This window comes from Delphinapterus leucas, chromosome 5, assembly GCF_059928025.1.
Source record: "Delphinapterus leucas isolate spDelLeu-1000000601 "Yukka" chromosome 5, BTC_Dleu_Yukka2, whole genome shotgun sequence".
Lineage (NCBI taxonomy): Eukaryota > Metazoa > Chordata > Mammalia > Artiodactyla > Monodontidae > Delphinapterus > Delphinapterus leucas.
Window position 1 is genome coordinate 104,940,807 of NC_143133.1, and position 18,295 is coordinate 104,959,101.

General features: G+C 41.4%; 2 protein-coding genes across 7 annotated transcripts in view; both read right to left on the reverse strand.

Moving 5' to 3' along the window:
• The window catches only part of MND1 (meiotic nuclear divisions 1), a 105,303-nt gene extending 91,979 nt beyond the window's left edge, over positions 1 to 13,324 (reverse strand). For all 3 annotated transcript variants that reach the window (XM_022599647.2, XM_089912311.1, XM_089912310.1), the window contains exon 1: positions 316 to 13,324. In XM_022599647.2, coding sequence (XP_022455355.2) covers positions 316 to 318 — 3 coding nt within the window. In that variant the 5' untranslated portion in view covers positions 319 to 13,324. The remainder of the gene's footprint in view (positions 1 to 315) is intronic.
• Positions 13,325 to 13,423: 99 nt separating this feature from the next.
• Positions 13,424 to 18,295, reverse strand: part of TRIM2 (tripartite motif containing 2) — a 102,550-nt gene continuing 97,678 nt past the window's right edge. For 3 of the 4 annotated variants that reach the window (XM_089912308.1, XM_089912306.1, XM_089912309.1), the window contains one exon: positions 13,424 to 17,841. In XM_089912308.1, coding sequence (XP_089768434.1) covers positions 17,689 to 17,841 — 153 coding nt within the window. In that variant the 3' untranslated portion in view covers positions 13,424 to 17,688. The remainder of the gene's footprint in view (positions 17,842 to 18,295) is intronic. The other variant, XR_016393368.1, reaches the window with a different exon arrangement.

Below are 18,295 nucleotides of genomic sequence, written 5' to 3' on the forward strand. Positions count from 1 at the left end.
TCGTGGCCTTGCTAACAGACTGCTGAGTTCGTGAGACACTCGGGGCACGTTCTCGAACGCCCATATTTAACCTGACCCACCCGGGAGGGAGCCGGGGGGCACAAGGACGGGGATCCCAGCGCGGCGCCTCAGCCTAGGGGCTCAGGCGGCGGGAGCCGAAAAGCGCCGGGCGGCCGGGGCGTCGACCTGGCGGGGGAGCGGCCTCTGCAGCCCACCCGGGGGCCAACGCCGGGCCCCGGTGGCACGCAGCCGAGGGGCTCTGCAGCCGGGCCACTGTGGAGGAGGGGAACCGGGGAGCGCGCCCCCAGCTCTTACCATTGCGCGGGCGGCGCGTCTTCCGGCGGCGGGGCCCGAGCGCGGCGAGGGGCGGGGCGGGCCCAGGCGGGTTTGATTTTGGCGCCGACACCGCCCCGGGGGCGGAGCAGCGAAGGGGAGGCGGGGAAGAGAGGCCGGCTGTCGCCCAGACGGCACGCAGCGACCCCTGGTGGCTCCGCGGAGCGGCCGGCCGGCCGGGGTGGGGCGAGGCCCGTCCTGGGGGCGGGGTCTGGTTGCCCGCCGGTCCGTCCTCGTCGATTCAAGATGCTGGCGAGCAGGGTCTCCCAGCTGCTTCCGCCTCTTCGGTCCTGCGTGCTGACTGTGACTCCTTTTTTTTTTTTTTTTTTTTTTTTTTCAGAAAGTCGAGCCCTCGCCTTGACTTCTTTCTTCGCTCAGCGGAAACGCGGCCTAAGTTTGCCTTAAAAAACAGGCAGTTTGGCTGCTGGAGAAGGAAACGCTGCCTCCATCCATGCGGATTTGCCTGGTCTGGAGCGGACTTTCTTCCCTCTTCTAATTTTACGCCTAATCTTCTCTCCCACCGATATCCACTACTTTTAAAGCTTTTAAAAATCCCTTTGTATGTCTGCCTTTGCTTTAGTTTTTTTGTTTTGTTTTCTTAATACAAGAGAATGAATTTCAAATCAAAACGGTCGAAAGTATGCTGCCTCATTACTCGATGGGGATTCAGATCAAAAGCTCGGGTCCCTTTACCTCAAGGTGCCAGAAAATTAACTCAGACTTTTCCGTTACTTTGAAGGTTATTGTACGTTATTTTGAACCATTTCAAAGTATAGTAATTCTACTAGGAAGAAAAGTGGCATCTAAAACGAATTATCTCCTGTTGCAGGGTAAGGGTATATTAATTTAAACAAGAGTTCCATTTTGTTTTTCCTACAGTTCGATACAATTCAATTGACGAGATGATTTTAAGAGAGTAAAAAGGTATCCATTTAGTAAGTGTTTTAATATTAGTACTAGCAAATGTATAATTAACACACCATACCCTAGATTTCTCATGTATTGCTTAAGATACAGCTGAAGTAGGTATGTCAGTAAAAAATTTTTAAAAATTAAAGTGATATTTAAGAAAAATATTAAGTTATTACTGGTGCTATGTAAAGTTGTCAAAAACCATAAAAGTGGCATTTGTGGGAAGCCTTGCCTTTATCTCCTCGCGGACTGCCATAGTCATCTGCTCGTCAAGAACAGTTTTTCTTCACCTGGGTAACTCTTACCCATCCTTTCAACAGCTCAGGGGTAGCCTCCAGGAGTCTTTTTCTCTCTGCTTCCTCATGCCACCCTCGACAAGAAAAAAGGGTCTCTGTAGTTTTATCACAGCATCCCAGATTCATTTTGTAATTATTAACTTGGACAACTTCCCTATAATATCAAACTCCTTTCTGTAGCAGAGACTAAGCCAACCATTTGGTATCACCAAGGCCTAGCACAGTGCCTGACACGTGATAAACACTCAATAAATGTGTATTAAATAAGTGTCCCAGGTTTTCAAGAATACCATCTTGTCATTTACTTAGGGATATCTAGATATGGTTTTCAGATGAAAGAAAACAAAGGATATTTTACTTTGAAAAATCTTTACTTGCAGCAAGTAGTGCTTTTGCATTTACTATTTTCACCAATAGAGTTCTGAAATTATCTGATATGCCATTCAGATGTCTTGAGATGCTCCAAGTTTTGCAATATTATGGGGCAGGCAGATGTAGTATATGAGTTAAGTATGAAAGCAAATAAATATTTGTAGCATCATACATTTGGCTCATGAATCCACAATTTAGCATTTGTCATAGTACCTAAATGGCATTTGTTTACTGAACAAATTCATGTTTTACAAAAACCTTAAGCCCACATTAATTTCATTTTTAAAAATCTGAATATCTGCTGTTGGCTGAATATGTGAGGATGAAGCAGACAGGCCACACCCAGTTTATATTCCAGTCAGTGCTGCCCTTCCATCTGGGCAACTGGCCCTTGCCCTGGACCTTGCTCTGGGGCTATGTTGGCCCCGCTCCAGCCTCATCACTCCCCATATCCAAGGAGTCTGCAGGGCGAAAGGGACATGCCCATCTGTAACCCACTACCTTTTTTCTAGACCAAGAACCCGGGAACCCAGTATCCTCTGCCTTAGCTTGAGTTCATGGAATGACAAAGCCTGAGGCAAAGATATGCTGGTGCAGGCATACTTCGTTTTATCATGCTTCACTTTACTGCACTTAGCAGCTATGGCATTTTGTACGATTGAAGGTTTGGGTCGAGCAAGTCAATCAGTGCCATTTTTCCAACAGCATTTGCCCATTTTGTGTCTCTGTGTCACATTCTGGTAATTATTACAATATTTCAAACTTTTTCATCATTATTATATCTGTTATGGGGATCTGCGATCAGTAATCTTTGATGTTACTATTGCAATTGTTTTGGGGCACCATGAACCATGCCCATGTAAGACAGAGAAGTGAATTGATACGTGTTGTGTGTGTTCTGACTGCTCCACCGACCATCCAGCCATTTCCCTGTCTCTCTACCTCCCCTTGGGGCTCCCTATTCCCTCAGACAAAACAATGTTGAAGCTAGGCCAGTTAATAACCCTACAATGGCTTCTAAGTGTTCAAGTGAAAGGAAGAGTCACACATCTCTCACTTTAAATCAAAAGCTAGAAATGATTAAGCTTAGTGAGGAAGGCATGTCGAGAGCAGAGACAGGGTGAAAGCTAAGCTCTTTCACTGAATAGCCAAGTTGTAAATGCAAAGGAAAGTTCTTGAAGGAAATTAAAAGTGCTATTCCAGTGAACACATGAATGATAAGAAAGCAAAACAGCCTTATTGTTGATATGGAGGAAGTCTGAGTGGTCTGGATAGAAGATCAAAGCACCCATAACATTCCCTGAAGCCAAAGCCTAATCCAGAGAAGGCCCTCACTCTCTTCAATTCTGTGAAGGCTGAGAGAGGTGAGGAAGCTGCAGAAGAAAAGTTTGAAGCCAGCAGAGGTTGGTTCATGAGGTTTCAGGAAAGAAGTTATCTCCATAAAAGTGCAAGGTGAAGCAGCAAGTGCTGATGTAGGAGTTTCAGCAAGTTATCCAGAAGATCTAACTAAGATAATTAATGAAGGTGGCTTCACTAAACAAATAGATATTTAATGTAGACACAACAGCCTTCTATTGGAAGATGCCATCTAGGACTTTCATAGCTAGAGAGGAGAAGTCAATGCCTGGCTTCAAAACTTCAAAGGACAGGCTGACTCTCTTATTGGGGCTAATGCAGCTGGTGACTTTAAGTCGAAGCCAACGCTCATTTAACATTCTGAAAATCCTAGGGCCCTTTAAAATTATGCTCAATCTACTCTGACTCTGCTGTATAAATGGAACAACAAAGCCTGGATAACAGCACATCTGCTTGCAACATGGTTTACTGAATATTTTAAAGCCACTGTTGAGACCTACTGCTCAGAAAATAGATTCTTTTTTTTTTTTTTGCCGTACGCGGGCCTCTCACTGCTGTGGCCTCTCCCACTGCAGGGCACAGGCTCCAGACGCACAGGCTCAGCGGCCATGGCTCACGGGCCCAGCCGCTCTGCGGCATGTGGGATCTTCCCGGACCGGGGCATAAACCCGTGTCCCCTGCATTGGCAGGCAGACTCTCAACCACTGCGCCACCAGGGAAGCCCAGAAAATAGATTCTTTTCAAGATATTACTGCTCATTGACGATGCACCTGGTCACTCAAGAACTCTGATGGAGATGTAAAATGAGATTAATGTTTTTATGCCTGCTAACACAACATCCATTCTGCAGCCCATGGATCACGGAGTAATTTCTACTTTCAAGTCTTATTAAGAAATACATTTTGTAAGGCTCTAGTTGCCATAGGTAGTGATTTCTCTGATGTATCTGGGCAAAGTCAATTGAAAACCTTCTGGAAAGGATTTGCCATTCTAGATGCCACTAAGAGCATTTGTGGTTTATGGGAAGAGGTCAAAATATCAACATTAACAGGAGTTTGAGAGAGGTTGATGCCAACTCTCTTGTATGACTTTGAGGGGTTCAAGACTTCAACGGAGGAAGTAACTACAGATGTGGTGGAAATAGCAAGAGAACTAGAGTTTGATGTGGAACCTGAAGGTGTGACCAAATTGCTGCAATCTCCTGATACAATTTGAACAAATGAAGAATTGCTTCATGTGGATGAGCAAAGAAAGTGGTTTCTTGAGATGGAATCTTCTCCTGGTGAAGACTGTTCAAATGACAACAAAGGATTTGGGATATTACATAAACTCAGTTGATGAAGCAGCAGCAGGGTGTGAGAGGACTGACTCCAATTTTGAGAGAAGTTCTATGTGGGTAAAATGCTTTCAAACAGCACCACATGCTGCAGAGAAATCATCCATGAAAGAGTCAATCGATGAGGCAGACTTCGCTGTCTTATTTTAAGAAATAGCCACAGCAGCCCCAGCCTTCAGTGGCCACCACCCTGATCAGTCAGCAGCCACCAACATGGAGGCAAGACCCTCTGCCTTGCAACAAGATTACAACTTGCTGAAGGCTCAGATGACAGTTAGCATTTTTTAGCAATAAAGTACTTTTAAATTATGTACGTTTTTAGACATAATTCTATTGTACACTTAATAGGCTACAGTATGGGGTAAGCATAACTTTTATAGGCACTGGGAAACCAAAAAATTCGTGTGACTTTATTGCAATATCTCTGATGAATGCCTATAGTTTATGTGGGAGTGAGGAAACAGCGAGGATGAGACAGGAGGGAGGAAAAGCCACTAAAGATGTGTGCCCTTCTCAGTTTGGGCATTTCAACATCTTTACAAACCCATCTTTTTTTGCCCAAGAGAATGGAAGTTTGTGGAAATCTCGAGAGAACACAGGAGAGACAAGACCTGATGACAGAACTTCACTGGAGAGGATGTTCTGAAGCTCCAGGTGCCTCCCAGGCCCTTGGCTGCTTTCTGAGTTTCTAAACCCCCAGCATTCTTTCTGCTTAGAGCTGTGGCTCTTGCCACATCCATCCAATGAACTCTCTGCCAGCTGGGCCATGCCTGTCTAGACCAGGGCTAGGTGCTCAAGCCAAAGGCTACATGTGTAGGATGAACATAAGGCAGGCCACTTGCCTCTGAGGTGTCCAAAATGGCGCTGGTCAGTGATACATTGACCCCACTGGATCTTCTCTTGGGAATGGTGAGTGCTAAGCGCACATAGAGAGGGTTGATCAGTGCGGTTGCAACTGTATCCCAAATGTCACTGAGCCAATTTTACCATTCTCTGAGATTTCTGGTGTGCACCCCAGTCTTGGAATATCAAACTCAGAATGACCACCAGAAAGGAGAAGAGACATGTTCTACGACCTGTGTTTCCCCTGAATTTTCAGGAATGCACCCCAAACTGAAGACAATCTTCTCATGCCCCTTCCTTGAAATTCTGAAAAGCAGGACCTATAGGAGAACCTTCTTTATTAAGGAAGTAGGAAAAGAAAGTAACATCATTTGAAAGAGACAGAGAAAAGTCTACAGGGTAGAAAAAGAAGTAGGAGAATGAAAAACCAAGAGGAGAAAATTTCAAGGAAGAAATAGTAAACATTATTGACCTCTCAGTCACATCTCCTGAGTTAGAAATGACACTACTGCTATGTCATTTGTGCAGAGCATCAGTCTCAATGGGGGTAATATCAAAACTGGTTCCTGGGGGATGAAAAAATCTTGGATGGTTTGTGGTACAATGGTTTATGGGCCTCCAAAGGGCTGTAGCACATAAACAGATATAAAGTATACCTCCGGCATTAAAGCGTCATGGGCTGGGGGCAAGGGGCAAGGGGTGATTAGGGAAAAGACGTCTAAAAAAGCTCCTTAGGGGGATGATAATGGGGAAAAGGGCTGAGAAACACCGGTGTAGCGTGAGAATATAATTTCTCATCCAAACTGGGACGCTCCTGAGAAAGAAAGAAAGACTGCTCTTTACAATTATGCTGGGACAATACGCATAAAGCAGGTTGTCCCCATCAATTATGTGATAACTTGGATTTTCCATCATGCTTTATTGACACTTCTTTTATGGCTCTTCTCTTAAATTGCTCTGTACTATAGGTACTGATGCTTTTTAAATCTTTCCATCTGGGATGTAAACTCCTTGAGAAGAGGCACAGTAATAACTCTTTTGTGTAACCCTGCCTCATCTCTCATCATTTCTTCTTGAGTGTTGTCTGGCCTCGCGATATTGAACTATTTGTTCTTTCCTGGACGACTCATGCTCTCTTGCCCTCTTTTAGCAAGCCTTGGCGATCCCCCTTAACACCACCTCTTTGCCTTCTCCCAGGGTGAGTTAACAGCTGCCAGCATCCCTGGTCCCACTCAGCAACCCTTGCCACCCTCCACTGCTGGCGGGGGGCTGGGCACAGGCATGGGGCGAGTCTGAGTCATGGTGCGGGGCCTCAGGTATATGTGAGGGTCTGCACTCACCGGTCAAACATCCCTATGCCCAAGGGAGTGTGACATTAAGTAGCAAATAAACACTACCACAGGTTGAAAGAGAGACCACAGAAGGAAGGAAAAAGCCTTTTTCATTCTTTTTATCACGAATTATGTAGCCAGCCCTGTATATATTCATTTAAGTCTCATCCCACTAGAATAAAGCTCCATGAGAACAGGGACTATTTTTTGGGGGGGAGGAGGGTGTTTACTGCTATTCCCTAGTAGCTAGAGCAGGATGCTAGATTCAGTAAATATTTGCAAATGAAGGTATATAAAAGCAGCTCATGGTGTAATCACCTGGTCCGGTTCATCAACCATACTGTAAGCTCTTAGAGGTTACAGGCTTTATTATTCGTCCTAACAGCCCTTACACATAGCCCAAAGCCTGGTATATACCACAGGTGCTCAGATATTTGTTCAAAGACTATGGCAGCAAAAAAAGAGGCAGCAAGGTGGGGCTGAGGATAGAATGTCACCTGCCCTTCCTGCCTCTTAACCTAGGCAATAACAAACTGCAGCTTTAATTAAACTCTTTGTCTGCTCTGGAAAGGGGTGCCTTCGGCTTTATATGAACCGAGTTCCTAAAAAGCAATCTGAGATATGCCATAACCTGGCACAAGTGCCTCCCTCTCAATCTGACTCTAAAAACCTCCAAAGAGCCCACGATGGCAATGGTGCCTGCTTGGTTAAAAGAAAAAAATAAGTGAGGAATGGAATCAGGTGTCAATAATACTAATGTTCGCATTAACTAGTTAGCAGTGTCATGTTTGGTCTTTTTCTCATTTTTGTTTCAACTCTCCTTCCAAGACTTTCACCTCTTTCAGACTTTCAATCTGTTATAGAATTTTAATCCTCCAAAAAACAAAACAAAGAAATTTCTGTAGTGCCCCTCCACTTTTAACAAAGGCTATTCTAATTATGATAACTTTTAGTGTTCATTTCATCACACAAAATATAGATCACAGACTTAATGAAAAACCCAAAAGTGTTATAAATACATCAGGAAAAATGTTGTATGCCTATGTGTAAGCCAATGACTTGTTTACAATCAACTAAGGAGGACAAGAGTCCTTTATAAGAAAACAAACAAATAATCATCAAGTCCATACACCACTCAAGGTTGAGAGCTTACTTATCCTCAATACCTGTGGGGTACCATCAGATGGGAGAGAGTTCCCAACGACGAGTAGAAAGACCCTGAGTTCACCTCTTCTCAAGGGCACACCCAAATCATAACTCTGTAAGTAGAAACCACTATCGATGAAAAGACTGAAACCTACTGGAAAAGCTCTTCTACAACTAAAGATATAAAGAAGGAACTGTGAGACAGGTAGAAGGGCCAGAGCTGCGATACAGTCAAGACCCCTACCCCTGGGTGGGTGACCTATACACGAGAGAATAGGTACAGTTGCAGAGGTTCTCCCAAAGGAGTGAGAGGTTCAAGCCGCAGGTTGGGCTTACCAGCCCAGAGGTCCTGCAAAAACCCCCAGAGTATTTGGCCTTGAAGGCCAGCAGGCTTTACTTCTGAGGGACCCAGAGGGCTGAGGGAAATAGAAACTCCACTCTTAAAGGGGGCACACAAAATCTCACAAAGTCCAGGACCCATGGAAGAAGCAGTAATTTGAAAGGAGCCTGGGTCAGACCCACCTGCTGATCTTGGAGAACCTCCTGGAGAGGCAGGAGGCAGCTGGAGCTCACCCTGGAGACACAGACACTGGGGGCAGCCATTTTGGGGAGCCTGTTCTACCACAAAGACAATGGTGCTGGCAAGTGCCATTTTGGAATCCTCCCTCTAGCTTATTAGTCTCAACACCCAGCCCCGCCACCACCCACCAGCTTGGAGGCACCAGTACTGGGACAACGAAGGCCAAGCAACTAACTGGCAGAGACACAGTCCCACACACCAACAGATAGGCTATCTTAAGAATCCCTGAGCGGGACTTCCCTGGTGGCACAGTGGTTAAGAATCCACCGGCCAACACAGGGGACATGGGTTCGAGCCCTGGTCCGGGAAGATCCCACATGCCACGGAGCAACTAAGCCCGTGTGCCACAACTACTGAGCCTGCGCTCTAGAGCCCGTGTGCCACAAATACTGAGCCATGTGCCACAACTACTGAGCCCACGTGCCACAACTACTGAAGCGCGCGTGCCTAGAGCCCATGCTCCACAAGAGAAGCCACCGTAATGAGAAGCCTGTGCACCACAAGAAAGAGTAGCCCCTGCTAGCCGCAACTAGAGAAAGCCAGCGCACAGCAACGAAGACCCAACACAGCCAAAAATAAATAAATAAAATAACAGTTAAAAAAGTCAATGTATTTCCCAAAGGCAGTAGTAAATACTGAGTATCTTAAAAAAGAAAAAAAAAGAATCTCTGAGCCATCCCTGGACATGGCCTTGCCCACCAGAAGGCCCAGGACCCAGCACCACACACCAGTATACAGGCATTAGACCTGGGATCCCCAGGGCCCTGCAGCCAGAGAACCCTAGGACCAAGCCTGCCCACCCGTAGGCAGACACCAGCCTCAGAATCTGCTGGGCTCTGGACCCACCCACCAGTAAGCCTCCTCTAGCCTTCAGACCAGCAACACCCACCAGAGGGGGGACACCAGCCCTAGGACAACAACAGCCATGCAGCCTGCCATGACAGGACCCAGCCCTGCCCACCAGCAGGCCAACACAAGCTTTGGAATACCCCAGACCCCACAGCCAGTTGTGTCAAGAACTGGTCCCACCCACCAGTGGTCCAACACCAGCTCCAGGACCCCTGGGTCCTCCAGCCAGACCCCAGGACCTGGCTCACCCACCAGTGCTCAGGCACCAGCCCCAGAGTCTCTTGGGTCACGACTCTGTCCAACAGTGAGCCAGTGCTATCCCCAGGGCCCCCCAAGATTCCAAAGCCAGCCACCTCATGACCCAGCCCCATCAACCAGTGGCTGGCAGCCTCCACACAAGGCAGGGCCTGGCAACCAACTGACCCAGGGCCAGCTACACCTACCAGACCACCCACAATAGTCAGCCCACCACAACAGAAGGACCCACGCAGCCCATGTAGGGGGCACCCCTAGAGCTTATAGCTCTGGTGACCAGAGGGGAGCGTGCTGCTGGGATGCATAGGACTTCTTGAAAAGGCCGCTTCTCCAAGGTGTGGAAACGTAACCAACCTACAAGATAGATAGAAATAAAAAAGGAAGTGAGGCAAAATGAGGCAACAGAAGATCATGTTCCAAATGAAGGAACAAGATAAAACCCTGGAGATAGGCAATCTACCCTAGAAAGAGTTCAAGCTAATGATAGCTAATGATTAAAGAACTGGAGGGAAGAATGGATGCACAGAATGAGAAGTTAGAAGTTTTTAACAAAGAGTTAGAAAATATACAGAACAACCAAACAGAGATGAAGAATACAATAACTGAAATTTTAAAATGCATTAGAAGGAATTAACAATAGACCAAATGATACAGAAGAATGGATCAGTGAGATGGAAGACAGAGTAGTGGATATCACTAAAGATGAATAGAAAAAAAGAATGGAAAGAAATGAGGACAGTTTAAGAGACTTCTGGGACAACATCAAGGGTACTAACATTCACATTATAGGGATCCCAGCAGAAGAGAGGAAGGGGCAGAGAACATACTTGAAGACATAATAGCTGAAAAATGCCCTAACTTGGGACAAGAAACAGACATCCAAGTCCAGGAAGCACAGAAAGTCCAAAAGAGGATCACACTAAGACACTTTGTAATTAAAATGAAAAGATAAAGAGAGAATATTAAAAGCCACAAGGGAAAAGCAACAAGCTACATACAAGGGAACTCCCATAAGGCTATCAGCTGACTTTTCAGCAGAAACTCTGCAGGCCAGGAGCGGCACAATATATTTAAAGTGATGAAATGGAAAAACCTACTACCAAGAATAACTGCCAAGGCTCTCAATTCAGATTTGATGGAGAAATCAAAAGTTTTACCCACAAGCAAAAGCTAAAAGAGATCAGCACCACCAAACGAGCTTTACAAGAAATGTTAAAGAGACTTCTCTAAGCAAAAAAGGCCACAACTAGAAATATGACGATTATGAAAGGAAAAAGCTCATTGGTAAAGACAAACATACAGTAAAGGTAGTAAATCAACCATGTACAAAGCTAGCAGGGTTAAAAGACAAAAGCAGTAAAATCATCTATATCCACATTACGCAGTTAAGGGATACATGAAACAAAGAGATGTAAAATATGATGTCAAAAACGGTAATCATGAGGGGAGGAGAGTAAAAGCGTAGAGCTGTTAAAATGTGTTTGAAATTAAGAGAGCAGCAACTTAAAATAATCATCTATCTATTTATAGATTGCTATATATAAACCTCATGGTAACCACAAACCAAAAATCTATTATACATACACACACAAAAGAGAAAGAAATCCAAACTCTAAGTATAGTCATCAAATCTTAAGGGAAGAGAACAAAAGAAGAAAGGAACAAAAAAGAACTACAAAAACATCCCCAAACCAATTAACAAAATGGCAATAAGGATTTACATATATGTCAACAATTACTTTACGTGTAAATGGACTAAATGCTCTAATCAAAAGACGTAGAGTGGGGACTTCCCTGGGGCACAGTGGTTAAGAATCTGCCTTCCAATGCAGGGGTCGCGGGTTCAATCCCTGGTCAGGGAACTAGAGCCCACATTCGTGCCGCAACTAAGAGTTCGTATGCCACAACTAAGGAGCCCGTGAGCCACAACTAAGGAGCCCGTGAGCCGCAACTAAGGAGACTGCGAGCCAAAACTAAGACCCGGTGCAACCAAAATAAATAAATTAAAAAAAAAAAAGACACAGAGTGGTTGAATGGATACAAAAACAAGACCTGTATATATGCTGCGCACAAGAGACTCACTTCAGATCTAAAGACACACACAGGTTGAAAGTGAGGGCGTGGAAAAAGGTATTCCATGCAAATGCAGATCAAAAGCAAGCCAGAGTTGCATTACTAGTACCAGATAAAATAGACTTTAAAACAAAGACTGTTACAAGAGACAAAGAAGGATTACATAATGATCAAAAGATCAATCCAAGAAGAAGATATAACAGTTGTAAATATATATGCACCCAACATAGGACCACCTAAATACATAAAGCATACAGACATTAGGGAGAAACTGACAGTAAATAATAGTAGGGGACTTTTCATATCTCCTTTACATCAATGGGCAGATCATCCAGACAGAAAATAAATAAGGAAATACTGGCCTTAAATAAATAACACATTAGACCAGATGGACTTACTAGATAAACATAGAACATTCCACCCAAAAGCAACAGAATACATCTCCTTTTCAAATACACATGGAATATTCTCCAGGACCGATGACATTCTGGCCAAAAAGCAAGCCTCTGTAAATTGAAGAATATTGAAATCATATCAAGCATCTTTTCTGACCACAATGCTATGAGACTAGAAACTACAAGAAAAAAACTGCAAAAACACAAAAGGTGGAGGCTAAACAATATGCTACTAAATGACCAACGGATCACTGAAGAAATCAAAGAAGAAATTTAAAAATACCTAGAGACAAATGAAAATGAAAACACAGCAATCCAAAATCTATGGGATGCGACAAAAGCAGTTCTAAGAGGGAAGTTTATAGCATTACAAGACCAGGACCAGATGGCTTCACAGGAGACTTCCACCAGACATTTAGAGAAGAGTTAACATCTATTCTTCTTAAACTATTCCAAAAACTTGCAGAGGGAGGAACATTTCTGAACTCATTTTACAAAGCCAGCAGCACCCTGATACCAAAAGCAGACAAAGATATCACAAAAAAAGAAAATTACAGGCCAATATCACTGATGAACATAGATGCAAAAAACCTCAACAAAATATTCAATTCAAACTGAATTGAACAGTACATTAAGTGGATCATATACCATGAAGTGGATCATATACCATGATCAAGTGGGATTTATCCCAGGGATGCAAGGATGTTTCAATGACAAAATTCAGCGTCCACTTATGATAAAAACTCTCAACAAAGTGGGTATAGGGGGATATACCTCAACATATTAAAGACTCTATATAATAAGCCCACAGCTAACAGTATACTCAACATACTCCACGATGAAAAGCTGAAAGCATTTCTTCTAAGATCAGGAATAAGACAAGGATGCCCACGCTGATCACTTTTATTCAACATAGTATTGGAAGCCCTAGCCACAACAATCAGAGGAGAAAAAGGAATAAAAGGAACCCAAATTGGGAAGAAGTAATTAAAACTGTCACTGTTTGCAGATGACATGATACTATACATAGAAAATCCTCAAGATGCCACCAAAATCTATTAGAACTAATTAATATTAGAATTAATAAATTAATTCAGTAAATTTGCAGGGTACAAAATTAATATATAGAAATCTGTTGCATTTCTGTATATCAACAACAAATTATCAGAAAGAGAAATTACGAGAACAATCCCATTAACTAAACTTTTTCTCCCTAGTATAAACAGTTTGGTTGAGGTATTGATATCTTCCACATATTCCAGAACATACCTTCATTTATTCCTTCACTAAGAAAGAGGACAATAAATAGCTTAAATGTTTAAATAAATAAACATTCACCCTGGAAATGGAGAAAACAAACTTTATTATGATGATTTGAGATTTTGTGCATGGTAAAGGTATACACATGAATCTTGTTTCTCCTATGTTTCAAGACAGAATTAATTTAAAGATTTATTGTAGACTAAAGCATCCAAAATACTGTGGTACATAGGTAGCTATGAACATACAAACACTATGATGCACAGCGTTCATTCTTTTCTTCAAATAGGCAGTCAGCATTTTGATTCATAAAGGAACAAATGATGAGAATATATCAGTATCAATGTTAGAGAGCGCAAGACTTAAGTGTTCTATACACAAAACATATGAAACAGACCTATAAAGGTGGAATGTACAAAATTTAAAAAGAAAACAAAGCAAGTGAAAACCCCTCATACTCATACATAGGATTGAAAGGCTATAGAAATGAGAATAATATAAAGAATTCTAAGAATACACTCTATTCATGACAGAACATTCCCATGTCATAAAGCAAAAACATTGAGTTTAAGGCTGTGTTGCTTTCAAAAGTTACTGGAAGTGCTGTACATTCACTGGAACAACATAGCCAATTTATTCATGTTTTAGAATATTAATAGCTTTCATACATTCTCCACAAACAGACCACACAAGCACTGCCACACAATTCATCTTCAGAAAGTTTAAGATTAACATCATGATTTGTGGCTTACTGTCATTTAAAACAAAAAAAAGTTATTTATTTATACCAAATTTTTGATGGGCACTTCGTTTCCTTTATGGCAATGCTAGATTCCTAGTTATCAAAAATATTAAAATAATTTTAAAGTTTAAAACCCTGCAACATTTACAGACTGCAACAGTATTACGACTTTTTATTTTAAGCAAAATTAGACAATGTTTGCAGCAAATAACTTCAATTTTATCTTACCTTGAAATGTCTTATTTTTAAATTATACTAAAAATATTCCTCCTTTTTCAGAAGCTGGTGAATAGGGAGGATAAGATAGAGTCCAAATGTACATAAAGATTTTTCCCATCTGAAGTAATCTGCAGATTACCTGATGCTTATTTGCTATTTTCTCCAATTAACTCAATAGGTATTACCAAAGCATTTATGTGAACCCTTCAGTGTTAAGGATCCATAGACACTTGCTAGCGTACTGCTTTCCCAGTTAACTCTGTTAGGACATACCTCGTATATTTAGTAGTAGAATCAAGTGTGTTCTAGTTGCATGGATCTCTTAGTATTTATTTGCTTCAAATCTAGTCAAAGAGTAAATTAAAAGAAGGAAACTTGGGGACTTTAGTTACTAGAGATTAAAGTTTGATCAAGATACTAAGAACCATTCTTTTTAAAATGGCTAACAGTCATAAAGGCTTTTTATTCATGTGTTTCTAGGTGGTGAAGTGACTCTCCACCCACCTCCCTGTGTCCAGCAGGGGAGGTCTGTGTCAGAGATACAGTTACTAATATCTATAAGCGGGGAGGGATGCATTGTCACCTACCTTTACATTCTAACTGGCAACATTTTGCCATAAGTGCCCAAGGGAAATCTGAATGGGTAATTTTTCAGTGCTACTTATCGTGAATATATGACAGGTTCTGTACACTTGACAAAGAGAAATCAAACAATAATGGTAGCCCAGAAAAAAAGTCACTTATTTTACTATCCTTCTCAGTTTACCAGAAACCATTTTTCAAAGAATGTGACAAAGTCTCATTTAAATCTTGTCTATTCGTATCTTATCAGCAGCACTTTTCCCCCTAAAATATGCTTACTAATACAGTAAATGCACATATGTATCCAAATTTGAAATGTTATCTATACTTTAACATATACGATTACACATATTTTGGGGATATATAGTGTTTCCTGGAGTGCCCATAGCATGTGTTTTAGTAACAGACAGTGGAACAGGCCTGAATCAAAGTATCTCTTCTTTCATTCCAGTTTCATTCCAATATTGACATGTAAAAAAATTAGCTTTGTATTCAATCTACTATCGAGATATCCAGTCTCATATGGTATGATGGCTGGTTAATTTCTAAATTCACAAGTATAATTTAAATGTGCAAAAAAACCTCTTTAAGTAAACTAGTCTTAAGATCAATGGCCTATGACAGAATCTACATAGGAAGCCATTTTTACTTGTGAAAATAAACTGAAATTCATTTAACCAATTTAAAAAGTTTCCTTTTAAACATTTCAGAAGTTATCAAGGGTCTAGCTTATCTTTTATGCAGAATGTTAATAAACGGTAAAATGAAATTCCCCCACTAGAGTGTAAGCTCCAAGGGGGCAGGGATTTTTGTCTGTTTTATCCATTACTTTATCCCCAGTGCCTAGAATAGCCTCTGGCACCCAGTAAGCGCTCATTAAATATGAATGTTTAAATTCAAAGACTTATTTCACTGACATTAGGAAACAGTGTCTTAGTTTAACATTCTAAAAATGTCATTGATTTATTTAACTTTATCATGGACAGTCTCAAATATTTTGAAAATTCTACCTAACTAACAAAATACTAAACCTAAATGTAAATCTTCCTGAAAAAAATTTTTTTCAGAGGTTGATTTGGGCATAATAAATTTGATAGATAATTGGAAGATTTATTTCCCTTCTAAATTTAAAAAAGTCCTATATAAGAGAATGGCTGAATTATAAATTAATAAGCAAGAAACATCACATTCATATAGTAATACATGTGGGAAATGTTTTCTTATAGTACAGTTCTAAGGTGCTTTCAGTGAAAAAGGTCCCAAAGTCCTTATTGAAAATGCCAAACATGACATCCTGTTTGGTAGAACTGAGTAGAAAATTAAACAGTGGAAATAGACCACATCTTATTTTACAGTATTAGATTGACTAAATTATTCTTAACATTTTTCAAAATGCATTTATACTTAAAGTTAAATGTAACTCAAGTTGAATTTTTTTTCTTTTGACCTGTTTTTTGTTTTGTTTTTGAAAGCACAGAAGGCCATTTTCTGACTAAAAGTCAGCCAATACAAGCATTCCTGGAAAATGGCAAAAATTACGTCTGCTTTAGGGCTTGCTCTACTGGGACGGCTTCAAACTGTGCAGTTAAGGAATGTGCTGAAGATGCTTCTGTCTTTCAGAGTGCTGCCTATTTCAATACACCAAAGATTCAGCTATATATATCTATATATGATACATTCTACCCTACCCTAATCATGTATATATAGTCCTTTAATGCCTCTACTAGTCATTAGACAATGATAAATAACCATAACATGCCCTTACCTGTAATGCTTTTGAGATAACACAACTTTGGTAACACTTGTTTCTAAAAGGAAACCATTGATCAATCACATGCCTTTGGTTGACACCATCAGTCCTCCAAAGGGCTGCTTATGGCTCTCTGTCCTAGGATACTGGTGTCCTACTACATGTGCTGACATCTTGCAGGAGGTAAAGCTTTCGCATTCGTGAAGTGGAAAAGGAGAGACACATGTGAGAACGTGGCACAGAAAATGTGACTGACTTTTTCTTGATTACATTCCAGTGCCTTAATCTGGAGTTAACGGGGCTGGTGTAATATGCTTTTCAAAGTATTAGGAATTTCAGGATTCCCTGAAAATGAACTTTGTTTTTTGATACAGGGTGAGCAGGAGAGATGAAAAGAACACATGAAGAAGATCTTTGCTCTAACTCAGAAAGGATGGGAAATTTGCATTGATTTTTTTAAGTGCTAAACTCAAGACGCTTGCTAATCCCAGCTGGGAGGATTTTGCAAGACAGTTTCCATTTTTCCCAAAGTAATTTATATGTAGCTACTAATAACCAAAAAAATGTCACAAGGGTAATACCTACTGTAAAAGTGAGGTTAGAAGATCCCCTGGGTCTTGTGACCGAGGTTAAATAAAGTATATAACTATAACAGATTTTGTTTTTGTTTTGTTTTTGGAAGCTCTGCGCAAAAGCTACCACTCACAGGATTAACAAATACCTTTACATATTCTAGTTGCTTTTTAATGCTTATTTGATTTGCAAAATTAGTTTAGCTACATAAATCCCTGTCCTATAAGCCATAGTTCACAGGTGTAAAACTCTGCAGTTTTTATAGATTCAGTAGAAGAGATTTCTTTTTTTTTCAACCCTAAATGTGGATTATGGAAATCAGATATGCAGTTTTTAAGGAAATCGTTACATTCAGAAATAACCTTGGAAAGTTCACCGACGATTCCTTCTAGCATGAAAAGTCTAGTATAATCTGGTCCTGCGTTGAGAAATCCATTCCAGTTTATGTGTAAGATCTTTGTAAGGGGTTGTCCAGTTGCCCACTGTTACTGTAAGTACCGATACACCTTGAAACAGTGGTTTCCAGAGTCTGCAACCACCACGTGGCCGTCTGAAGTTAGGGCCAGGCCTTGGGGGCCATAGAGTGGGTCAGCAGATGTGTTAATGTAGGACAAAAACGATCCACTTCCATCAAAAACCTGTAAATATAAAGTCAGTGTAATAGGAAAAGTTACAGTAATACGATGAAATAGGGGTTAGAAAACCCTTAATGCTAATGTTTTCAGTATAGAAGCATGTGTGCAACCCCCCAGGTTTGTTCAGGTCACTATCACAGAAAACCCCTCCCTCCACTTACCTTGCTCTCCCTCCCCTCACTCTCTATGCCCCACAGTCACTGACAAGGAATGTGCCATTGGCCATAGGATCTCACTTATACTCTTACAGTGGTCACATGTGAGGGGAATGGCCCTTGGATGTTGCCTGAAAAATCCTTATTTCTCACTCTAAGCTTATTCCCAATCATAAGAGAGAAAAATCAGCAACTAGACCACAGAAGAATGTCCTGAGTCACCATGTGCAATGAGAAAACAGAAATTACTTTTTTCCTTTTCAGAAAAGAGTAAGTTATACGAAGTCAATGGTTCAACAAGT